Source organism: Ovis aries, chromosome 19 (genome assembly GCF_016772045.2).
Source record: "Ovis aries strain OAR_USU_Benz2616 breed Rambouillet chromosome 19, ARS-UI_Ramb_v3.0, whole genome shotgun sequence".
Lineage (NCBI taxonomy): Eukaryota > Metazoa > Chordata > Mammalia > Artiodactyla > Bovidae > Ovis > Ovis aries.
Window position 1 is genome coordinate 7,350,046 of NC_056072.1, and position 19,947 is coordinate 7,369,992.

At 48.5% G+C, this 19,947-nt stretch overlaps 1 protein-coding gene across 1 annotated transcript in view; it reads right to left on the minus strand.

The window, feature by feature from the left end:
- Positions 1 to 4,226: 4,226 nt before the first annotated feature.
- GLB1 (galactosidase beta 1) overlaps positions 4,227 to 19,947 on the minus strand; it is a 100,763-nt gene continuing 85,042 nt past the window's right edge. The window contains exon 16 of the mRNA XM_015102219.3: positions 4,227 to 4,781. Coding sequence (XP_014957705.2) covers positions 4,572 to 4,781 — 210 coding nt within the window. The 3' untranslated portion in view covers positions 4,227 to 4,571. The remainder of the gene's footprint in view (positions 4,782 to 19,947) is intronic.

Genomic DNA, 19,947 nt, shown 5'->3' on the forward strand with positions numbered 1-19,947 from the left:
CGTTAGTGGTCGCCTGATGTGGGGTGGAAATGAAGACTTCCTGCTTGAGAGAGTCTTCTGAGTGAAAAACGTGTCCTAAAACTGGATTGTGGTGGTGGATTTACACCTGAATAAATTTAGTAAAGGCCTTCCCCAGGGGCTCAGCTGGTAAAGAACTCGCCCACCAACGCGGGAGACAAAAGACATGCCAGTTTGATCCCTGGATCAGGAAGATCCCCTGGAGAAGGGTATGGCTACCCACTCCAGTGTTCTTGCCTGGAAAATCCCGTGGACAGAGGAGCCTGGCAGGCTACAGTCCATGGGATTGCAAATGGTCAGACATGACTGAGAACCACCCCCCTGCCACACAAGTTTAGTAAAACCCATCAAAGTGTACCCTAACATGAGTGAAATTAATGGTACGTAAATTATACTTCAACAACACTTTTCCAAACAAGACGATCTGCTGGTTGTGCAAATCTGGGCCAAGGAGGCCAAGGAAAAAGCCCTGCTGTTCACAAGGATGGCTGAAAATACAGTAATGTTCCAGGAACATCAGTGTTACGGATGGGTTAGTTCAGGCCTGCTCAGAAAGCTTTGACATATTTTTAAAAATTATTCATTTGGCTGCACCAGGTCTTGGCTGCAGCACATGGGACCTTTAGTTGCTGCATGTGGGATCTAGTTCCCCGACCAGGGATCTAACCCGGGCCCCTTGCACTGGGAGTGTGTAGTCTTAGGCACTGGACCATCAGGGAGGGCCCCAGAAAGCTCTGACATATTAAAAATCAGCTTAAGGTAAATTTAATATAAAAGGTTTACACATCGGTCAATAAAGATGTTGTCCGTATTATTTTCAGAGGCTCATTGAATTTTACAAATGACATTGTAGAAGGTGAAATGTATGCCCCTGAGAGACAAACAAAGAGTTGGATTGGTTTGGGTAGAGTCCAGGGTAGGGTCATTTAGTATTAAGATTCTGTTTTCCACAGTATGCTGCTGCTGCTAAGTCGCTTCAGTCGTGTCCGACTATGCGACCCCATAGACGGCAGCCCACCAGGCTCCCCCGTCCCTGGGATTCTCCAGGCAAGAACACTGGAGTGGGTTGCCATTTCCTTCTCCAATGCATGAAAGTGAAAAGTGAAAGTGAAGTCGCTCAGTCGTGTCCGACTCTTAGCGACCCCATGGACTGCAGCCCACCAGGCTCCTCTGCCCATGGGATTTTCCAGGCAAGAGTACTGGAGTGGGGTGCCATTTCCTTAAGTTCCTTAAAGAAAAAACAAAATTAAAAGTAGAACTACCATATGACTCTAGTAATCCCCCTCTTGGGCATATACCTGGAAAAAACCATAATTCAAAAAGATACGTGTTTCTCAATATTCATTGCGGCACTCTTTACAATAGCCAAGACAAGGAAGCAACCTAAATATCCATTAACAGATGAATGGATAAAGATGCGCTACGGAAATACAACGGAATACCACTTAGTCATCAAAAGAAATGACATCATGCAGTTTGCAGTGACATTGATGGACCTGGAGACTGCCATACAGAGTGAAGAAAGTCAGAGGAAAACAAATGTCGTAGAATGTCGCTTATTTGTGGAATCTAGAAAAATGGTACAGATGAACTTATTGGCAAAGCAGCAATAGAAGACACGGATATAGAGAACACATGTATGGATACCAGAGGTAAGGGGGAGGGAAGGCAGCGGGATGAATTGGGAGCTTGGGATTGAACTATATACATTATCGATACTATGTATAAAGTAGTTAAGTGATGAGAACCTACTGTACAGCACAGTCAGAGCTCTGCTGCTGCTGCTGCTGCTGCTGCTGCGTCGAGTCAGTCGTGTCCGACTCTGTGTGATCCCATGGATGGCAGCCCACCGGCTCCCCCGTCCCTGGGATTCTCCAGGCAAGAACACTGGAGTGGGTTGCCATTTCCTTCTCCAATGCATGAAAGTGAAAAGTGAAAGTGAAGTCGCTCAGTCGTGTCCGACTCTTAGCGACCCCATGGACTGCAGCCCATCGGGCTCCTCTGTCCATAGGATTTTCCAGCCAAGAGTACTGGAGTGGGGTGCCATTGCCTTCTCCTAGAGTGATCTAAATGGGAAGGAAGTCTGAAAAAGAGGGGATATATGTAGAGCTAATTCACTTGACAGCAGAAACACACACAGCATTGTAAAGCAACTATACTCCAATAAAAATTAATTTAAAAATTCAAAAAGATTGTTTTCCAGAACATAGCACCCTGGACAAGGGGGAGAACCCCCAAAGACTCCCTCACACAAACAAAGAAAACACTCTGACTTTCGGTGGAGACAGACCAGATTGGAATCCAGTTCCACCTCTCCCTGAAGTTTAAACGTTTTCATCCGTGAAGCGGGCTCTCCACTGCCACCTGTGGGGTGCGGTTCTGAAGGCTGGATGAGGGGAACCAGGGAAGGCAATGGAAGGGAAACACTCTGCCGAGGCGGTTTCACTCCAGGGCCCGAGCCTCTGGAGACGCCACAACAGGGACTCTCTGGGACGGGGGATGTGCAGGGGACCAACGCACGCAAGGCTTTAGTCTCTCGTCTCCCCAGAGCATGTCACAAGGTACAGCTCTTGAGCATCACTTTCTCATTGTTCAGGAACTTAGTGGAAGGAAGAGGGATGCACTGAGGCTTAGGCGCAGGGAGCAGTGCCTGCACTCTGCCCAACACCCAGAGGATGCGGGACATCCAGCAGAAGATGCTACGGAGACACCCCTCAGTCCGGGTCTGGGCTATTTTTTTCAGCACATACATGCCTCCTGCAGAGTTCCCGGACTCCCGGTCATCACTGATGTCTGGGAGACAGAGAAACACACTCCTGTAAAAAGATGCTGTTGGTTAGCAACAGACATCTTTCTTCCTCTCTTAAGAAAGTGGACCTCATCTCTGCACAGAATCTAAAATACAGGTAAGCAAAAAAAGAAATTGTAAACAACCTCTCACACCCACCACCCAGATATGTGCATATATTTTTAAAATTTTTATTTATTTACTTGATTTTGGCTGTGCTGGTCTTCGTTGCTGTGCGCAGGCTCTCTCTAGTTGCATGAGCGGGTCTCCTCTCTAGTGCGGTGTGTGGGTTTCTCACTCCAGCAGCTTCTCTTGCTGTGGAGCACAGGGTCTAGGGTGTGTGGGCTCGTTAGCTGGGCGTGAGCTCAGCAGTTGCTCTGCAGCATGTGAAATCTAATCTGCATCCCCTGCCCCCAGATATGCTCATGCCAACATTTCCGTTTCTCTCACTAGTCTTCTCCTCTGGGAACATGAGCACGTGTCAATATAAGACAGGTGCCACACCAGAGCCAGAGGACTGGGCTTCAGACCACGTCTCCACAATGTGCAGATGTGAAGCGAACGCGTTAGTCGCTCAGTCATGTCCAACTCTTTGAGACCCCACGAACTGTAGCCTGCCAGGCTCCTCCATCTACGGGACTGTCCAGACAAGAATACTGGAGTGGGTTGCCATTTCCTTCTCCAGAGGATTTTCCCGGCCCAGGAATCAAGCCTGGGTCTCCCGCATTGCAGGCAGACTCTTTACCACCTGAGCTACCAGGGAAGACCAGTATGTAGACACACGACCCGGTAAATCAGGGAAGAGGACAGTAAGCTCCTCTGAGTTCTGGGGAGGGACGAGCGGATTAAATACACAATATGCTCAGAACTGGACATGGTGGAGGACAGTGCTTACGGTGTGAGATCAGGACGCCTGGAGCAGGAAGAGCGTCTCCCACAGTTGCCGGGTTCTGCACGTCCACATGTGTGCCCCTGTCTGTTGACAGGTGGACAGGCCTGGCCTGAGTGTGTGCGTGTGTGCAGCTCTTCTGTCCAAACCGACAACACAGGATCCAACTTAGGGCAAATGCTTTTTCCACACCACTTACCGTGAAGATATTTTCAAGTAAATAAGTACAGATCTCCATCTGCATCTTAGCGGCTCTGGGGTCTCCCACCCCATCTATGCTTTCCCACTGCTGCTGGTCTGCATAATCATTTGGGGCTGTGTTTATGAGCTCTCCTGGTGGGTAGCACAGAAATTCTAAAGGAAGTCAAAGATCAGAAAAGCAATGGTCCACTAGATCAAAACAAGACTATTTTCCACTCCTTTGAACCAACCTCAACTTAGTGAAGTGGCTTATTCAGCCCACTCAAGTCTAGTTATGATTTAAATCAGAAGCTATAATTTAATACCTGCTCAACATTAAAAACAGTAAGATCATTTGAATACAAATTTTATTTAATAAAAAGGCTACATGATTCTTAACAAAATAAAAATCAGAAAAACTTCAAATGCTTCCCTTCCAACCCTGTGGATGCCTCTGTGTTGCTGGGCTACCAGCCCCGCCCCATGACCACGCAGCCTGGACGGGGTGTGTCAGGCACCGCCGGGCGCCAGGGAAACCTAGGTAAGCACACGCCTAGCCCATCTTCCAATCAGAAGTGAATGCTGGCCTTCCGAGTGGCAGATGAGGTATGTGCAAGGCTGGAACTCTGAAGGGTCACAGTCTTTGTCCCAGGGAGTCGGCCATGAGTCTTGCTCCTAGTTTGCATGTCTGTGGGTCTAGACTGTGCGAAAAACCGGCTTGTCCACGAACTCCACGGTGCATAGTTCCGGGTCACCGTCCTGGCAGGGCGCATACTCCAGCTCCAGCACCACGATGATGTTTGGGGTCGAAGTCACCAGGATGTGCTGAGGCACGAACAGGGTCATCTGGGGGCCCTGCACTGGCCAGTAGCGGCCGAGGTTAAAGCCGTTGATCCACACCTGACCCTGGAGAGAGAGAAAACCATCAACTCAGCTGTGTTGACCCTTCTGAGGGGCATGAGAACCTTGGTCGGGGGGGGTGGGGTGGGGAAGCAGGCAGTGTCCCCAGGAAGATGCTCAAGTCGGGCAGGAGTTGGATGAGAGAATCCACTCATCCCAGTACCCACCCTGCTTCACAGGAGACGTGTTCGGTCCCTCCTGTGGCTTCGGTGCCGCGCAGGTCAGGACTGGATGACGCTGCGGCAGTCACCAAGTTTCCGAATTCTGTCCTGGGTACGGTGCGATGTGGGGGTGGGGGTGCCTGTCTGCACACACCCGCCTCTGCCCGAGGCCTCTGTACACAGTCGCCTCCCTGCCTCCTCAGGAGACGAGCTTTGCCTCTGTGCTCCCCCCTCCTCCAGGCTGTAGGGGTCTTGCTGCCCCAGGTAAGCAGGAGCCCAGCAGCCCAGACACATGCTTCCTCTGGAAAGATAGAGGGGGTCGAGGAGGGAGAGGCTGGCTGCCCAGGTGGGCGTCTACCTTCTTGCTGCCTTTTGATGGTTTTCACACCAGCATAAGAGTGAGGGGTGAGGACTTGCTTCAAGGAGCACAGAGGATCCTACAAGCTGCGAAGACTTCTGCTGCTGCTGCTAAGTCGCTTCAGTCATGTCTGACTCTGTGCGACCCCATAGATGGCAGCCCACCAGGCTCCCCCGGCCCTGGGATTCTCCAGGCAAGAACACTGGAGTGGGTTGCCATTGCCTTCTCCAATGCATGAAAGTGAAAAGGGAAAGTGAAGTCGCTCAGTCGTGCCCGACACTTAGGAGTAGGAAAAGCTGCTTCCTCTGCAAAACCCAGAAGGAGGAGAAAGTTCTCAGGAATGGGGACTGGGCCCGGGTGTGTCTGCACAGCGTGACGGCAGGAGCTAGAATTTGCTGTCCGGTGAGACTTAGCAGTTGATGTGACAGATGGACCATTCTGTTACAGAGAAAGCAAGGGAGCAAAGGAGAGGAGGTCACACACTAGAGGGAGAAAGGATACCTGGGAGAGGATGGGAGGGAGGAAGAAGCACCAAAATTGGCCCCTAATGTCTTGGGGATACATCCTGGAGAGGTCCCGCCCCAGTTGCCCCCTGGAGCCCAGACCTGAACCCAGCTCTGGGTGCTCACCCTGGAGCTACCTACTCAGTTCTCACCTTTGGGTAATTTTCAGCCCCCAGGTGGCCCCTGGATGCGAGCTTCCCACCTGGCTTCCAACCTTATTCCTGCCGCCTCCTGCCTATGTGACCTTGGGCAGGTCCCCACTCCCACTGGTACCCGGGGATGGGTGGCAGGCAGGAGGAAGCCGGGCGTGGTCAGCATGGTGTGGCTGCACCCCTCATGCCACCCAGTGAAAAGACCTTGGCCTCCACGGCCCCTTGAAAGGAAGCCAGTGATGGAAAGCCACCTGTCTGTTGGGATAAGTCATTTAGAAAAAGGATGACAGTTTCACACTTCTCAGAATTATTTTACTCTTGTTTTTACCACGGGATATGCTGTCTCGATCCATGCTGAAGGTACACGCAACCGTCAGCTTCACCAGGGTTTATCACATTGAAGATCTGGTGGCGCCCCGCTTCCGCCAAGTTAGAGAACGGCAGAGGCCGACTCTGCAGTCGGGGTGGGGGGAAATGGGCTCCAAGGAAGCGAGGGAGAGCGCTGTGAGCACCACGTGTGGGCCACCCCGGCTCCACCTTGCATCCTGGCCACACCGAGGACCAGTCCCTCCCAAGATGCTGCCCCTCCAACACCTCTCCCGCTGCACGGAGCTGGTCTCCTGTGTTGGTTGTTGGGACTGGGGAGCTGGGTGGGAAAAGACTCCCCCCAGCTTCCTCCAGGGTTGGGGGGTGCAATTCACCTGGCGCAGTGGGCTGGGACCCCAGGAGCACCTTGCTTGACACTGGAAGGTGGCAGGGGAGCTGGGCCACTGTCAGGGGTTTGCACGGGTAGACGAGGGACTGGCACCTATGGGCTCAGCTTGCCCTTGGTGCCCTCAGTAACCCCTAACTGTCACTCCTAGTTGCTCATCAAAGTAGATGTAATTTTTCTTCTGATCCTCCTGGTTTTGCACCATCTGTTTAAGCTATCTTTTCTCTCCCAAATTATCACCCATTTGGACCCTTCAGCTCCCATCTGCATTCTGCCTCCTTACTCACCTAAGTGACTCTAACATGTAGATATCGTGCCTGGCACCTTCTCTCCAACCTTCCCCAAATTCAGGGTTACAGGATCTTTGCTGTTGGTGGTTAGTCGCTACGTCGTGTCCAACTGTTTTGTGACCCCGTGCTGTAGGGTCATTCTGTAGCCCACCAGGCTTCTCCATGGAATTCTCCAGGCAAGAATACTGCAGTGGATTCCCATTTCCTTCTCCAGGGGATCTTCCTGAGCCAGGAATCGAACCGGTGTCTCCTACATTGCAGGCGAGTTCTTTGATTTTGGTTAATTCTCCAAAGCAAGGAAAGTCTTCAGGACAGTTTCCCTCTACTCTCCGTCCTGAACAGAATGGGCGTTCAGGGATGCCTATGACAGTTTGGTTGCCCTTCCAACCCGGAGGAATGAAGGATTCGGAGAGCACAGGTCACGGTACAGAGTTCTGAGGCCCTGCTGGTCAACAGAACTGTGCACAGAGATGGAGGGCTTGTGCTGCTCCACAGGGTAGCTACCTGCACTTACCAGTGGCTGGTGCAAGGGAGGAACTAAGTTTTCACTTTGAATTAATTCAAAGGTAAATGTAAAATAGCAGGTGCCCGGTGACTGTTGTGCTGAGCAGCTCAGCAGAGGTGGGGTGAATGCCCAGCACTCCATCGTCAGACCCATCTCCCTGCTCCCCTCTACTTTCCCAGCCAGGTCTTCAGACACATTCCGGGCAGCGTTGGCTCAGGAGCTTGGAGCCCCCACCCCCTGCCGCCTGGGCAGGTCCCCCTACGTCCTCTAACTCTAGATCCCAGGCTCCACGTAGCAGCCACATGAACATCAAACAGTTCTCACGAGGTCCTGCTTCTAAGCTCCGTATGTGGCCCACGGGCATATGCCTCGGTCCTCTCGCCCTTGTGGTCAGCTCCCTGCTTTCCTCCTGCCCACCCCAAGCTCACTCACCTGTGCCCCATGCTTCACCCCGAGCCTCAAAGGCTATCCCCCACACTCCAAGCCTTCGGACCCCTCAAGCATCCACCCCATCACCACCTCCACAGAGAGAAAGTCATGTCACCCTCCTCAGTCCTGGGCCTTCCATTCCCAGCCACGCGCTTGCCCTTTGATATTGTTCTTCTAGTTACTGGCATTGTTTGCACATGCAGTCACTTGTTTCACTACTGCTTTAGCAGCTGTTTCCAGCAGCGAGACATACGATACACACCCACGACACCCAGGAGGTAGGACTCGTGGACGATTCTGCCCGGGCAAATGCCCAGTCCCACTTCAAGAATACTCCTGTCCCTCCCCTCCCAGCTTAAGAATTTTAGGGACTACTGCCCACAGGCAGAACAACGCAGCACTTCCCTGCTCCCTTGATTAACACTGTGAGTTTTTTAAACCACAATTTTTTACCGCAAAAAATAATCAGTTTAGGACTTCCCTGGTGGTCCAGTGATTAAGAATCCGCCTGCCAATGAAGGGGACGTGGGTTCAATCCCAGGTCTGGGAAGATCCCGCATGCTGTGAACAACTGAACCCGTGTCCACAACTTCTGAAGGCCACGCTCTAGAGCCTATGCTCTGCAACAAGAGGCGTCGCCGCAATGAGAAGCCGGCGCAGTGCTGCTAGAGCGCAACTAGAGAAACTAACTAAGACGGTTAGAGAAACTAACTAACCAAGAGAAACTAGCTGCGCTGGTAACTAAGATCCAGCGCAGCCAAAAAAAAAAAAAATCACTTTAAAAGAGTCAAACTGAAAAAAAAAACTATTAAAATATATATATATATATATATATATACACATTCTGATTCTTGTTTCTCTTAAAAAATTATGCTGAAATTATCGGTGGGGGGAGAGTAGGCCCATGTGATCTAAAAATAGACGTAACTCTTTTTTTTCCTTTTGTTCTAGCCATGTGGTTTGCGGATGGCACCTGTGCCGCTTGAGGCGCAAGCTTGGAGTCCCAACCATTGGACCTCCAGGAAAATTCCTAAAAGTAGACACACTCTTAATCAACACAGTTAAGTATTAATACATACTAAGGCTGAGCATCTGTAGAGTGAACACCGATGGCTGCAGAGTTTCCCCGGGTTGTCCCAGCTGAAACATCTCCATGACAAATGCTGACTTTCTCTGACTGTGGCTTGACCCCTGACAGACTCCCCACTCTCTGCTAAATATTATCACCAAGGTGGTAACAGTTCCAGTGAATGACAGGTTCCTGGCAGTGACTGACTTGCTTCTGTGTTAATCAGACAGACAGACATGTTTTCAATTCCCCAGATAAATAGAACCCTCTGAGAAGAATGTAAAACAAAAGATTCAATCCTGGTTTAAGTCATAGCTTCAACATTTTCAAATGTGGTCAGGAGTTCCTTTAACAACACCACACTTGGGTTGAACATTGACTCTGTTCTACTCTGGAAGAAGACATTTGATACTTGGAAGACTGAAAAGTCCATTTCTCAAGGTTACAAGGTTCTCACATGCATGATTCATGAGTATTTATGGTGCTAACTTGGGAGGAAAAAACAAAGAAAAAAAGTAAAAGAGTGAGAGATAAGATGTTACATAAACCTTCACACAGGAGAAAACCAAAATCTCCCCTTCCTTCAGACCCCAAGTCTGCAGCTGATGCAAATCCTTTCCTTCTTCCTTTGTCTTAGAGTAAAAAGTTTATGATGTCTCTGTATTTTAGGACAGACCCAGATAGAATCGAAGCCACGAAAACACAGAATATTAACATAAAAGATGAGTCACTTCCTGCTCTCAGAAACCCATTCCTTCCTTTTCAACTCCCCCTGGGTGCCGCCATTGCCTGATCTTTTTATGGAGCATCTCCCCTATGACTTTCCCATGTGTCTTCACACTCCTGGAATGAAGCTAAGAATTGGTAAGCGAAAACCGTCTCTAGGCAGCCATACACTATTTGTTGCAGAGTCCATGCACTATAATTTGAAGGAGATTCTCCTTTACTCAGAGCCCATTTACTCCTGTTGGTATACAATTCTTACAAGCCTTGTTACTAAATTAATACACATTTGGGCAAAGGTGTCTATCTAGTTTCCAAGTTCACAGGACTTGTGATCAGAAACAATGAATAAAGTGGAAATAGTAAACTTTGTTAGGGGTAGGATAACTGTAAATCAGGCCAAAAGAGTTGAAAAAGCATGTCAAATTCAGAATGAAAGTAGGGTCAAACAGGGCTAAGACTTCGTGGCAGGCTGCAGAAATGCCCACAACTTTTCACAGCATATGCACTCAGGAAGTAGAATCTTGGATGGGGCTGGTCAAGTGTTGGGCAAAGAACATGGAAGAAGTCACACGTGAATTCTGACTTGGGTCTTAAGAACCCTTGCACATCTGCATTTTTTTCTTTGGACACTGCCAGTCATCCTATGAGCAAGCCCAGATTGGCTTGCTAGATGATGAGAGAGACACAGACCGATCTGTACGGCCTCAGCAGACAGCCAGCCAAGCCCCAAGACGAGGGCCTCCTCACCGACTAGAAGGGCTTGCCCAGCCAAGACCAGCGGAACCACAACCCAGTCTGCCAACACTCCCAATCAGGAGCTAAATACAAGGTTGCTGTTTGAAACCACTAAGCTTGGGGTGGTTTTTTAGACAGCGAAAGCTAACTGATAACACAACTCCATGGCATCAATGTACACCAGCATGCTACTTTTCAGTAAAGTAAATGACGTCATTGAACCCGATTTCACAAGAGTAGGGTTATCCTCTACTAGTAAGCTCCTCTTTCACCAATTAGCCTCCAGATCCCATCCATCTCCAAGTCCCCACCTCTGCCGTATCTGTACCTCTCTCAGGGGTATTGTAAGTAAGTGAGAGGACTCAGGTGAGCACTCAGCACGGTGGCTGGTGCGCAGGGAGCTCTCCACAGCAAGACTGCTGGTATTGTTTCCCGCAGCTGGGCCCCTTTTTCATCCTCTCTGCTGTGCTAAAGTCCAGCTTCCTTCCTTGTCCCTGGACCACTTCTCTTGCTGAAAAGCAAGTGTTGGGGGAATGAGGAAGAAGGGTCTGTCTTATATGTATCAGACGAGAGGTGCCTCTGAGGCTCCAGTGGTCAGTCCATCCCGGTGGTTGGATGTGGTTTTCCCCGCCCTCAAAAATGATGAGCTGGAAATCAAGGTGTTACATCTGTGGGGATGAACTCCCCTCAAAGTGTAAGCAGAGGGCCCTGAATCAGGTCCTGAGAACTGAAACACAGAGAAAGGAAAGCCTGAGAAGGAATGAAGACAGGGTAGGAAAGCAGAAGCTTGGTCATAGGCATCAGGAGAGCTTCAAGGGAGGGAGTGGTCATCTGTGTCAGATGTTACTTGCCAAGAAGTTAAGTGAGACATGTCTGGGGAGCATGTCACCATGTGGGTGCCGGTGGTCTCAGTGGGGACAGCTTCGGAGGAGCATGGGAGCAGAGTTCCTGCCCACTGCCGTCCACTCTACAGGCTGAGTCTTTTCCTGAACAGGCACCTTCCCGCTGCATTCCCATCAATGCTGAAGTCTCCCCAGAACTTGCCTCATACAGCCCGGCCCCCGCAACCCGTACAGAATTATCCATAGAGACTCGATTGATGGGCCATCTAGAAGATGGCCATCAGGTCTGGAAACAGAGATGACACAATTTCATTGTGCTGAATGCAGCTTCCCTTTTTTGCTGCCTTCCAGACTTCATGGCCACCCCCTGTGATGACCAAGAGCGGACAGCTCTTCCTGAATGAGCAGCAAGCACTGGAGTGGCCTCTGGCCCCCACCGTGCTCCTGGGTTGTCCTCCTCAGAGGCTGACAGTGCCATACCTCCACATGTGTAGGCTCCAAACTCTGGAGTCCTAGTTCTGAACAACGAGTTGGGGATTCCCGTGAGCCCCTCCTCAGATTCAATAATGTCCTAGAATGGCTCACAGAATGCAGAAAAACACTTTACAGATATCTATGGGGTTATTATAAAGAATACAACTCAGAAATAGCCAGACGAAAAAGATTCACAGGGCAAGGTATTAGGGGTGTGGGATTGAGCTGCCAGCCGTCTCCTTGTGTACCTCCCGCCCAGGTGTAAGCTCTCAGCATCTGGAAGTGTTCACCGACCCAAAAGCTCCTTGAATCTTGTTGTTCTAAAGTTTGTTTTTTTTTTTAATAGAATTCCATTTCCAGTCCCTGACCCTAACTCCAGAGGTTGAGGAAGGATGGGCTGAAAGTTCCAATGTCTAATCACATTGTCTTCTGGTGACTAGGATAGCCTCAGGATAGGACTGATCACCAGAAAGACCAAATGATTAGAGAGCTGGAAATTTCAAAAGCAAGATTCAAAAAGAGTCTCCAAACAGAAGATAATTATCAAACCTTCATTATAAACTCTTTTATCCCTGGTTCTTTTACAGCTTCTTGCTTTTCATCTATATTCAATGTTGATTTCTTTTGGTCACCAGCATTTGGTGTCTTAGTTCCCTGACCTGGGATCGAACCTGTGACCCTAGCAGTGGAAGCTTGGAGTTCTAACCACTGGACCACAAGGGAGGTCCCTCTATGTTGCTTCTTAATGTTCAAAGCTTAATTCTGGTAGAGGAAAAACTGGAAGTTATCCCAGCCCTCTCACCCCCAGGCTCTGCTAAGCATCCAGACCTAGTGCAAGTGGTAAAAAGTGCAGGAAGTCTACAGAGGATATTCATGTGGCGTCCTCCACATGCATCTGAAGGAGAGAGAAACAGCACACACGTCACTGCCGAGACAGAGTAAGGGTTTTAGGTCTGGCCCACCTGGCACACTGGATCACTGAGGAGCAATGCTCACTGTGCGGAGTTTGTGGTCTGACGAGAGTTCTGTGCAGACCAAGCGCTGGTCTGTGTCTCTTGGATGAAGCCAAACATGTCAGACCACTTCCCAAAGAAATCCCAGTTGACGTTCGGGCATTTAACCAGAAAGCCACATCCGACTCAAGTACGGCCGATTAATCAGAAGTGACTTTTTTTAATCTCCTGAATCTCTTTATCAGTGACTTCATTCACCCCATCAAAGTAGTTTCTCTATAACAAGTGAATGGCAGAAGTCAAAGGGCCAGAACAGGGGCCTCGACAGGGCCTCCCAGCTGAAGGATACAGAGGGTTTGGTGCCGATAGGCAGAGTCTTAGAAACCGCCCACGCTTTGGGTGGTCCAACCCCTCTGCATCCCCCTGATCTGCTGAAGTGCGCATCCTCCCAAACTCAGAACTCCGTGCCCGGAGAGCGGGGGTGTGATCTGTCTGCCGTGCGTCTGCCGATTGCTCAGAACCTCAGGAGCTGGTATGGACGGTCCATGGCAATAGGGACCACCGCTCGCCAGAATAGAACAGAAATCGCGCATGCCCTGTCCTAGGGATGATAAACGTGTGTTCTCTGACCTTCCGACCTAGGCAACCCCGGCTCACAAATCTCAAGGACAGGCCTTCTGGTGTGTGTGTGTGTGTGTGTGTGTGTGTGTGTGTGTGTGTGTGTGTGTGTGTGTGTGTGTGTGTGTGTGTGTGTGTGTGTGTAGGTATAGCTTTACTGAGATGTAATTCACATACTATACAACTCCCTCACTTCAAGTATGCAACTCAGAGGTTATTAGTTTACTAAAGAGCAATCCAACCAAAGAAAAACTCTTCAGTCTTCAGTATCTGCTCCCCACCCCCATTTTCCCTCAATACCCCCTTTTCCCTTCTCTAGGCAACCACTAATCTTCCTGGGTCTATAGATCTGCCTGTTCCGGACATTTCACATACATGGTATCACATGGTTTATATGGTTTGTGACTAGCTTCTTTCACGGAACATGTTTTCAAGGTTCATCCATGTCATTCGTCTTTTTAGCATTTTTATGTATTAACACTGCTGTGCGGACTTTTCTCTAGTTGTGGTGAGCAGGGGCTACTTTCCAGTTGTGGTGTGTAGGCTTCTCACTGTGGTGACTTCTCTTGTGGAGCAAGGGCTCCAGGGTGCACAGGCTCCAATAGTCGCGGTGCATGGGCTTAGTCGCTCTGAAGCATGTGGGATCTTCCCAGATCAGGGATCGAACCCGTGTCTCTTGCATTGGCAGGCGGATTCTTTACCACTGAGCCACCAGGGAAGTCCTGTTCATTCGTTTTTACTGCCAAATAATTTTCCATTAAACAGATAGGCCATAGTTTGTTTATTCATTATTAGTTGATGGGCACTTGGGTTTTTTGACCTTTTAGTTGATTTTGGATAATTCTGGGTAATACTGCTCTGTACATCTGTATACCAGTTTTTACCTTTATTTTTGGCTGAACCATGCAGCATGTGGGATCTTAGTTCCCCTGCATACTAGTTTTTGATCAGACATATGAATTAGATCAGTTTCTTGGGTTCTAAACACCCTGACACATTCATAAATATTGTGCGCACATGTACTTTAAGATTAATTTTTTTTTTTTTAACTTTTGACTGCACTGGCTCTTGGTTGCTTTGTGTGGGCTTTCTCTAGTTGTGGCGAGGGGGGCTGTGGGGCTACTCTTCGTTACTGTCCAGGAGCTTCTCACTGCAGTGGCTTCTCTTGCTTCGGAGCCCAGTGGGCTCTGGAGTGTGGGCTCAGTAGTTGTGGCTCACGGGCTTCATGGCTCCACGGCATGCAGAATCTTCCCAGGGATGGAACCCGTGTCCCCTGCACTGGCAAGTGGATTCTTATCCACTGCACCACCAGGCGAGTCCTGTACATGAACTTTTCAAGCATAAAGGTGCAGAAAACCCATCAGACTAAGAAAGTGAAGAGCTTCTGCCTGGATCATTAGTACAAGCTCCCCCTGGCCTTCGAGGCCCTGTACATGCTGCCAGCCTTTTCATCTGGGCCTCCAAGTCAGACAGACCTAGGGCTGGGGAGCCTTTCCACCAGCATGTCTGTACCTCATGCCAGATACTGAGGTCTTTGAACCTCTATCTGCTCATCTGCAAACTGAAGACACTACCAGGACATCCTACCACAGGGGCCTCCTTTGATGATTATAAAGATAGTGTTTCCTAAGTGCTGAGCAAAATGCCTGGGTCAGTAACTCTTGGGTGTGACATTTCCATGACCGGGCCAAGGTGAACCCCTTTGACCTCCAAAAACATGCTATGCTTTTCCATTTATTTTTTTCCTTTGTATCTACTATTCTTTCACTTTAAGTTCCCTCCCTGACATAACCTCTGATTCTGATGAAGGACTATCCATCCTTTGGGTGTGTTTCAGGCTCCATTTGAGCCCTCAGCCCTTCTCATAGCTCCTGGGAAAGATAATGCTGTCTTTATGCGTTTCATCTCTTGAAGGTTCTTTCTCTAAGCCACGGAACTGATGCCACCTGGTGAAAGCCACCGTTTGTGTTGGGTCTTCTCGTGGGCCTTGGTCCTCCAGCAACAGCCAAGCCTCTCTTCACCAACGGGACCCTCGGAAGGCCTGCACTCCACTCACCTCCAAACTCACCGCCAAGAGGTTTCTTGAAAGGGACCTAGCAACAGAAGCAAGTCCCCCCTTCCACCTGGAGGCAGTTACAGAGCAACCAGGCCCAGGGAGGAGGCCAAATAAACCAGGCACTTAAAAAAAATGCCCCCTCGTGAAACTTATCACTCAGCGGTGAAACTGGGGCGCCAGCTTGAGTGACAAAGTGCCACGGGTGCTGAGTCCAGACTGGGCTCCAGGGGTATCAAAGGGGACAAAGGGTGCAGGAAGGTTTCAGACAGGAGTTAATGCCAGCCTTGAAGTTGTGAAGACCCAGTGGGCACAGAAAGGGAATGAAAAAGAGTGAAGAGAGGACACCAAGAGGGAGAAGAGGGGGCAGTAACGGGGGAGGGGGACGTGGCGGAAGGGCGGGGCGAGGAAGAGGGAGGGAGAAAAGAATGAGCATGCGCAATCCACTGGGAGCATCCGGGTCAGGCTATACTTCGTTTCCGGGTCCCAGCGGACAGGAGTTGGAGAGATGGAGAAGCTGACAAACTGCAGGAGGAGGAAGAGAGAGAACAGGATCTCGGCCTGGAGGAAGAAGGTGGGGAGGGGGTTTGGAGCTCGCACTTCCTTCTAGAGGCCACTGGGCAGGAAGTGAGGGTGGAGGCAGGAAGTCCTGTAAGTCTGACAGGAAGCTGAGGAACAAAGGATCTCACCTGATAGCGTCAAGTAGGGTGAGTCCTCAGTGGAGGAGGCAGGTGGTGTAAGGGAGGTGGTGAGAGTTAGAGGCCAGCTGTGGATAGGGAAGACTAAGGCCAAGGACTGCCGGGCAGCTTGGGACCTCCAGAGTTTGGAGACAGTGAGGGGACGAATATGCCAGAGGCCACACCTGGGGTCCTCAGTTACCGATGAACTGAGTTGGACACGACTGAAGCGACTTAGCAGCAGCAGCAGAGAGGCCAGTGCTAAACCCACTCCCAGTGAGCCTAAACAAGGAGTGGAAGGGCAAGGGGGCCAGGGGATTGAGGGCTCCTAAGGAAAAAAAAAAATGGTGGTGTCGTCTAGGCAGGATAGGGAAGAACTGTGGCCCTGATGGTGGAGTTTCAGGTCATCCACAGGATCCAAGAGTAGACCTGGGAGCCTTGAGAGTTTTGAGGGATAGAAACATACGGCCAGAGAGAGGATTGTTGCTAAGTCACGTCAGTCATGTCCAACTCTGTGTGACCCCGTAGACGGCAGCCGACCAGGCTCCCCCCCTTCTTGGGATTCTCCAGGCAAGAACACTGGAGTGGGTTGCCATTTCCTTCTCCAGTGCATGAAAGTGAAAAGTGAAAGTGAAGTCGCTCAGTAGTGTCCGACTCTTCGAGACCCCATGGACTGCAGCCCACCAGGCTCCTCCATCCGTGGGATTCTCCAGGCAAGAGTACTGGAGTGGGGTGCCATCTCCTCTGGGAGAGAGGATAGTAGAGCTTAAAATTACAGAAGTATGTTCACCAGGAAATACATGCTTGGGCAATAAACCAAGTCTCAATAAATTTAAGAAGATTTTGCAACCATCACCACAATTTAATTTGGGGACATTTCCATCACTCCAAAAAGAAACCCCATACCCATTTTCAGTCACTCTCTATTCCCACCCTAAGTCCTAGGCAGCCATTCATTTACTTTTTGGCTGTATAGATTGGCCTTTTCTGAAGAATTCAGACAAATGGGATCACACAATATGCGGTCTTTTATGATTGGCTGCTTTTACTTAAGGGTCTTCAGTCTTGCAAAACACCTCCAAGGGAATGGTCAGCCTTTGGATGGGGTGTGTTAATCTCTATTCACAGGTGGGCAGGGACAAACTGTCTCTCCAAGAGTTGAACAAAGGCACTTTCCTGTCAAGCAGAGGGGCAGGGTCCTCCAGGGAGGCCATTAAGTATGATTATAATAATAAAGCGATGAAAATCAAGTCAAAGAAACAATTTTGAACATGGAGTCAGAATTGGCTTCCTTCCTGCAAAATCCCTTGAAGAAGGAAATGGCAACCCACTGCAGTACTCTTGCCTGAAAAATCCCATGGATGGAGGAGCCTATAGTCCATGGGGTCTTGAAGAGTTGGACACTACTGAAGCAACTTAGCAGCAGCAGCAGCTTTTACTTAGCATAATGTTTTTCAGATTTATCCATGATGTACCTGTATCAGTAGTCTGCCCCTTTTTATTGTGGAATATCATTCCCTTGTATGGATATTCCATAGTTTATTTCTCTACTTATCAGTTGATGGACATTTTGAATTATTTCCAACTCTTGGTTATTTTGATAATGCTACTATGAACATTTGCATGTAACTCTTTGTGTAGACACATGTTTTCATTTCTCTTGGAAACAGCTGGGAGTAGAATTGAAGAATCCTATGGTAATTTTAGGAGAAATTGAAGAAACTGCCAAACTGTGTTACAAAGTGTTTGTACTATTTTACATTTCCACTAGCAATGTAGGAGGGTTCCCATTTCTCCATATCCCTGCCAACATTTGTTCTTGTCCATCTTTTAATATTATAGCCATTTTAGTGGGTGTGAAGTGGTATTTCATTGTGGTTGATTTGCATTTCCTTAATGATTGGCACTTCCTAAAAGCATTAAGCATCTTTTCACATACTTATCTTCTTTGGTGAAAAGTCCATGCAAGTCCTTTGTCCATTTTTTGAGTGGGTTTGGTTATCTTTCTATTACTAAGTTATAAGAATTCTTTATATATTCTATATAAGTCCTTTGTCAGATATATGCATTGAAAACATTTTCTGCCAATCTGAAGCTTGGATATTCATTTTTTAAATAATGTCTTTTGAAGGGAAAACATTTTCAATTTTGATAAAATCAATTCATGAATTTTTTCCTTTAAGGATTATGTATTAGGTGTCAAGTCTAAGAAGTTTTTGCCTAACTCAAAATCAGGAAGATTTTTCTCCTTCTTCCAGAAGTTTTATAGAAGAATTAAGTTAGAAATAAAAAAATAAATGCTTTCTAAAACAAAAACACAGAGAATTCCTTGGTGATCCAGTGCTTAGGACTGTGTGCATTCAATGCTGAGGGCCTGGGTCCAATCCCTGGTCAGGGAACTAAGATCCAAAAGCTGTGCAGTATGGCCAAAAAAACCCACCAAAATATGAAAATTAAACAATGCATATTTAAATAACTTATGGTTCAAAGAAGAGCTATTAAGGGAAATTAGAAAATATTTCAGACAGAATGATAATGAAAACATATGGAAAAATCAAACATTATAAAAGGGCACTTGTTAAACACATGCCATGTGCATCTTCAGCTTCCCTGGTAGCTCAGCTGGTAGATAATCTGCCTGCAATGCAGGAGACATGGGTTCAATCCCTGGGTTGGGACGATCCCCTGGAGAAGGGAATGGCTACCCATTCCAGTATTCTGGCAAAGAGTCGGACACGACGGAGCAACATTCACTTTCACATGCGCATCTTCTCTTGCAGCTTTTTTTCCAGTATTTTTTTCCTCTTCTCCTTCAAGCTTCTCAAGAAGATTGTTTATCGTCAAGTATCTATATTTTTCATGTGTTCATCTCCTCCCCCTTCAGTCCTCAATAGAAGGCTGTTTGGCTTGCAATGTTTGCTCCACTGGCTTAGCCCTTACTGAGGGTCCCTGTGACCCCTGGTGCTAAACCCAGCAGAGATGCTTCAGTCTTCATCTCACTTGCCTCTTGGCAGCATAATGCTGTTCTCCTCCTATTTGTTTGGTCTCTCCTCACTCTCCATCATGTTTGTGTCTCTCAGAGATCAGCTCAGTGTCTCCCTTTCTTCCTTCTACATCATCTTTCCTTAGAGGAACTTGTCTACTGGCCATGTCTTCAATGACCATCCATATACAAATGATCTCATACATATATTCCCAGCCCAGATCCCTCCTCCGAATATCCACCCATAAATACAACAGCCTTCTCAAGTACCTTCTCTCCGCTATTCCCCATGGCCTAACTCAACTGTCCACATCCAAAGTCATGATCATGCTCTTCTAGCACAAATCCTCTTTTGAAATTTCTTCTTTCAGTAAATGGTGTTATCTTCCTAGCAGCACGCCTAGAACCGGAGAGTCACCTGATATGTCCTTCTCTTTAAATGCCTCTGTCCAATCTGTCACTACCTCTTTATGGATTTAACTACAAACATCTCTCAAATAGTCTGTCATTACCATCTTGTCTCCCACCAACCCCGTCTCCTAGACAGTTTCCCTGAGCCCAATCCATCCCGGGGTCACAGAAACTCATTGCATCACAACCATGCCATGTCACTCTGTTTTGGTGGCTCTCAAAAGAAAGATAAAACTATAATGTGGTTAAATACCCTGTCCCGATCTAGTGTCTACCCACTTTCCAGCTGCTTCTCTGAACCACACTCCCTCTTCTCTGTGTTTCATACAGTTGAGTTCTCTATGAGTTCTTCACTTTGGCCACTTTTCCCTGTAACCACATAACCTTGGCATATGCTGGCTTCTCTGCCTGGCGTATGTTTCCCTCCCCTTTCTGCCATGTTAAGTCCTATTCAACCCCTCTCTGTCAAGCATCATGTTCACTTGTCCAGCATGTTCCCTAACCACCTTAACATGGTCAAA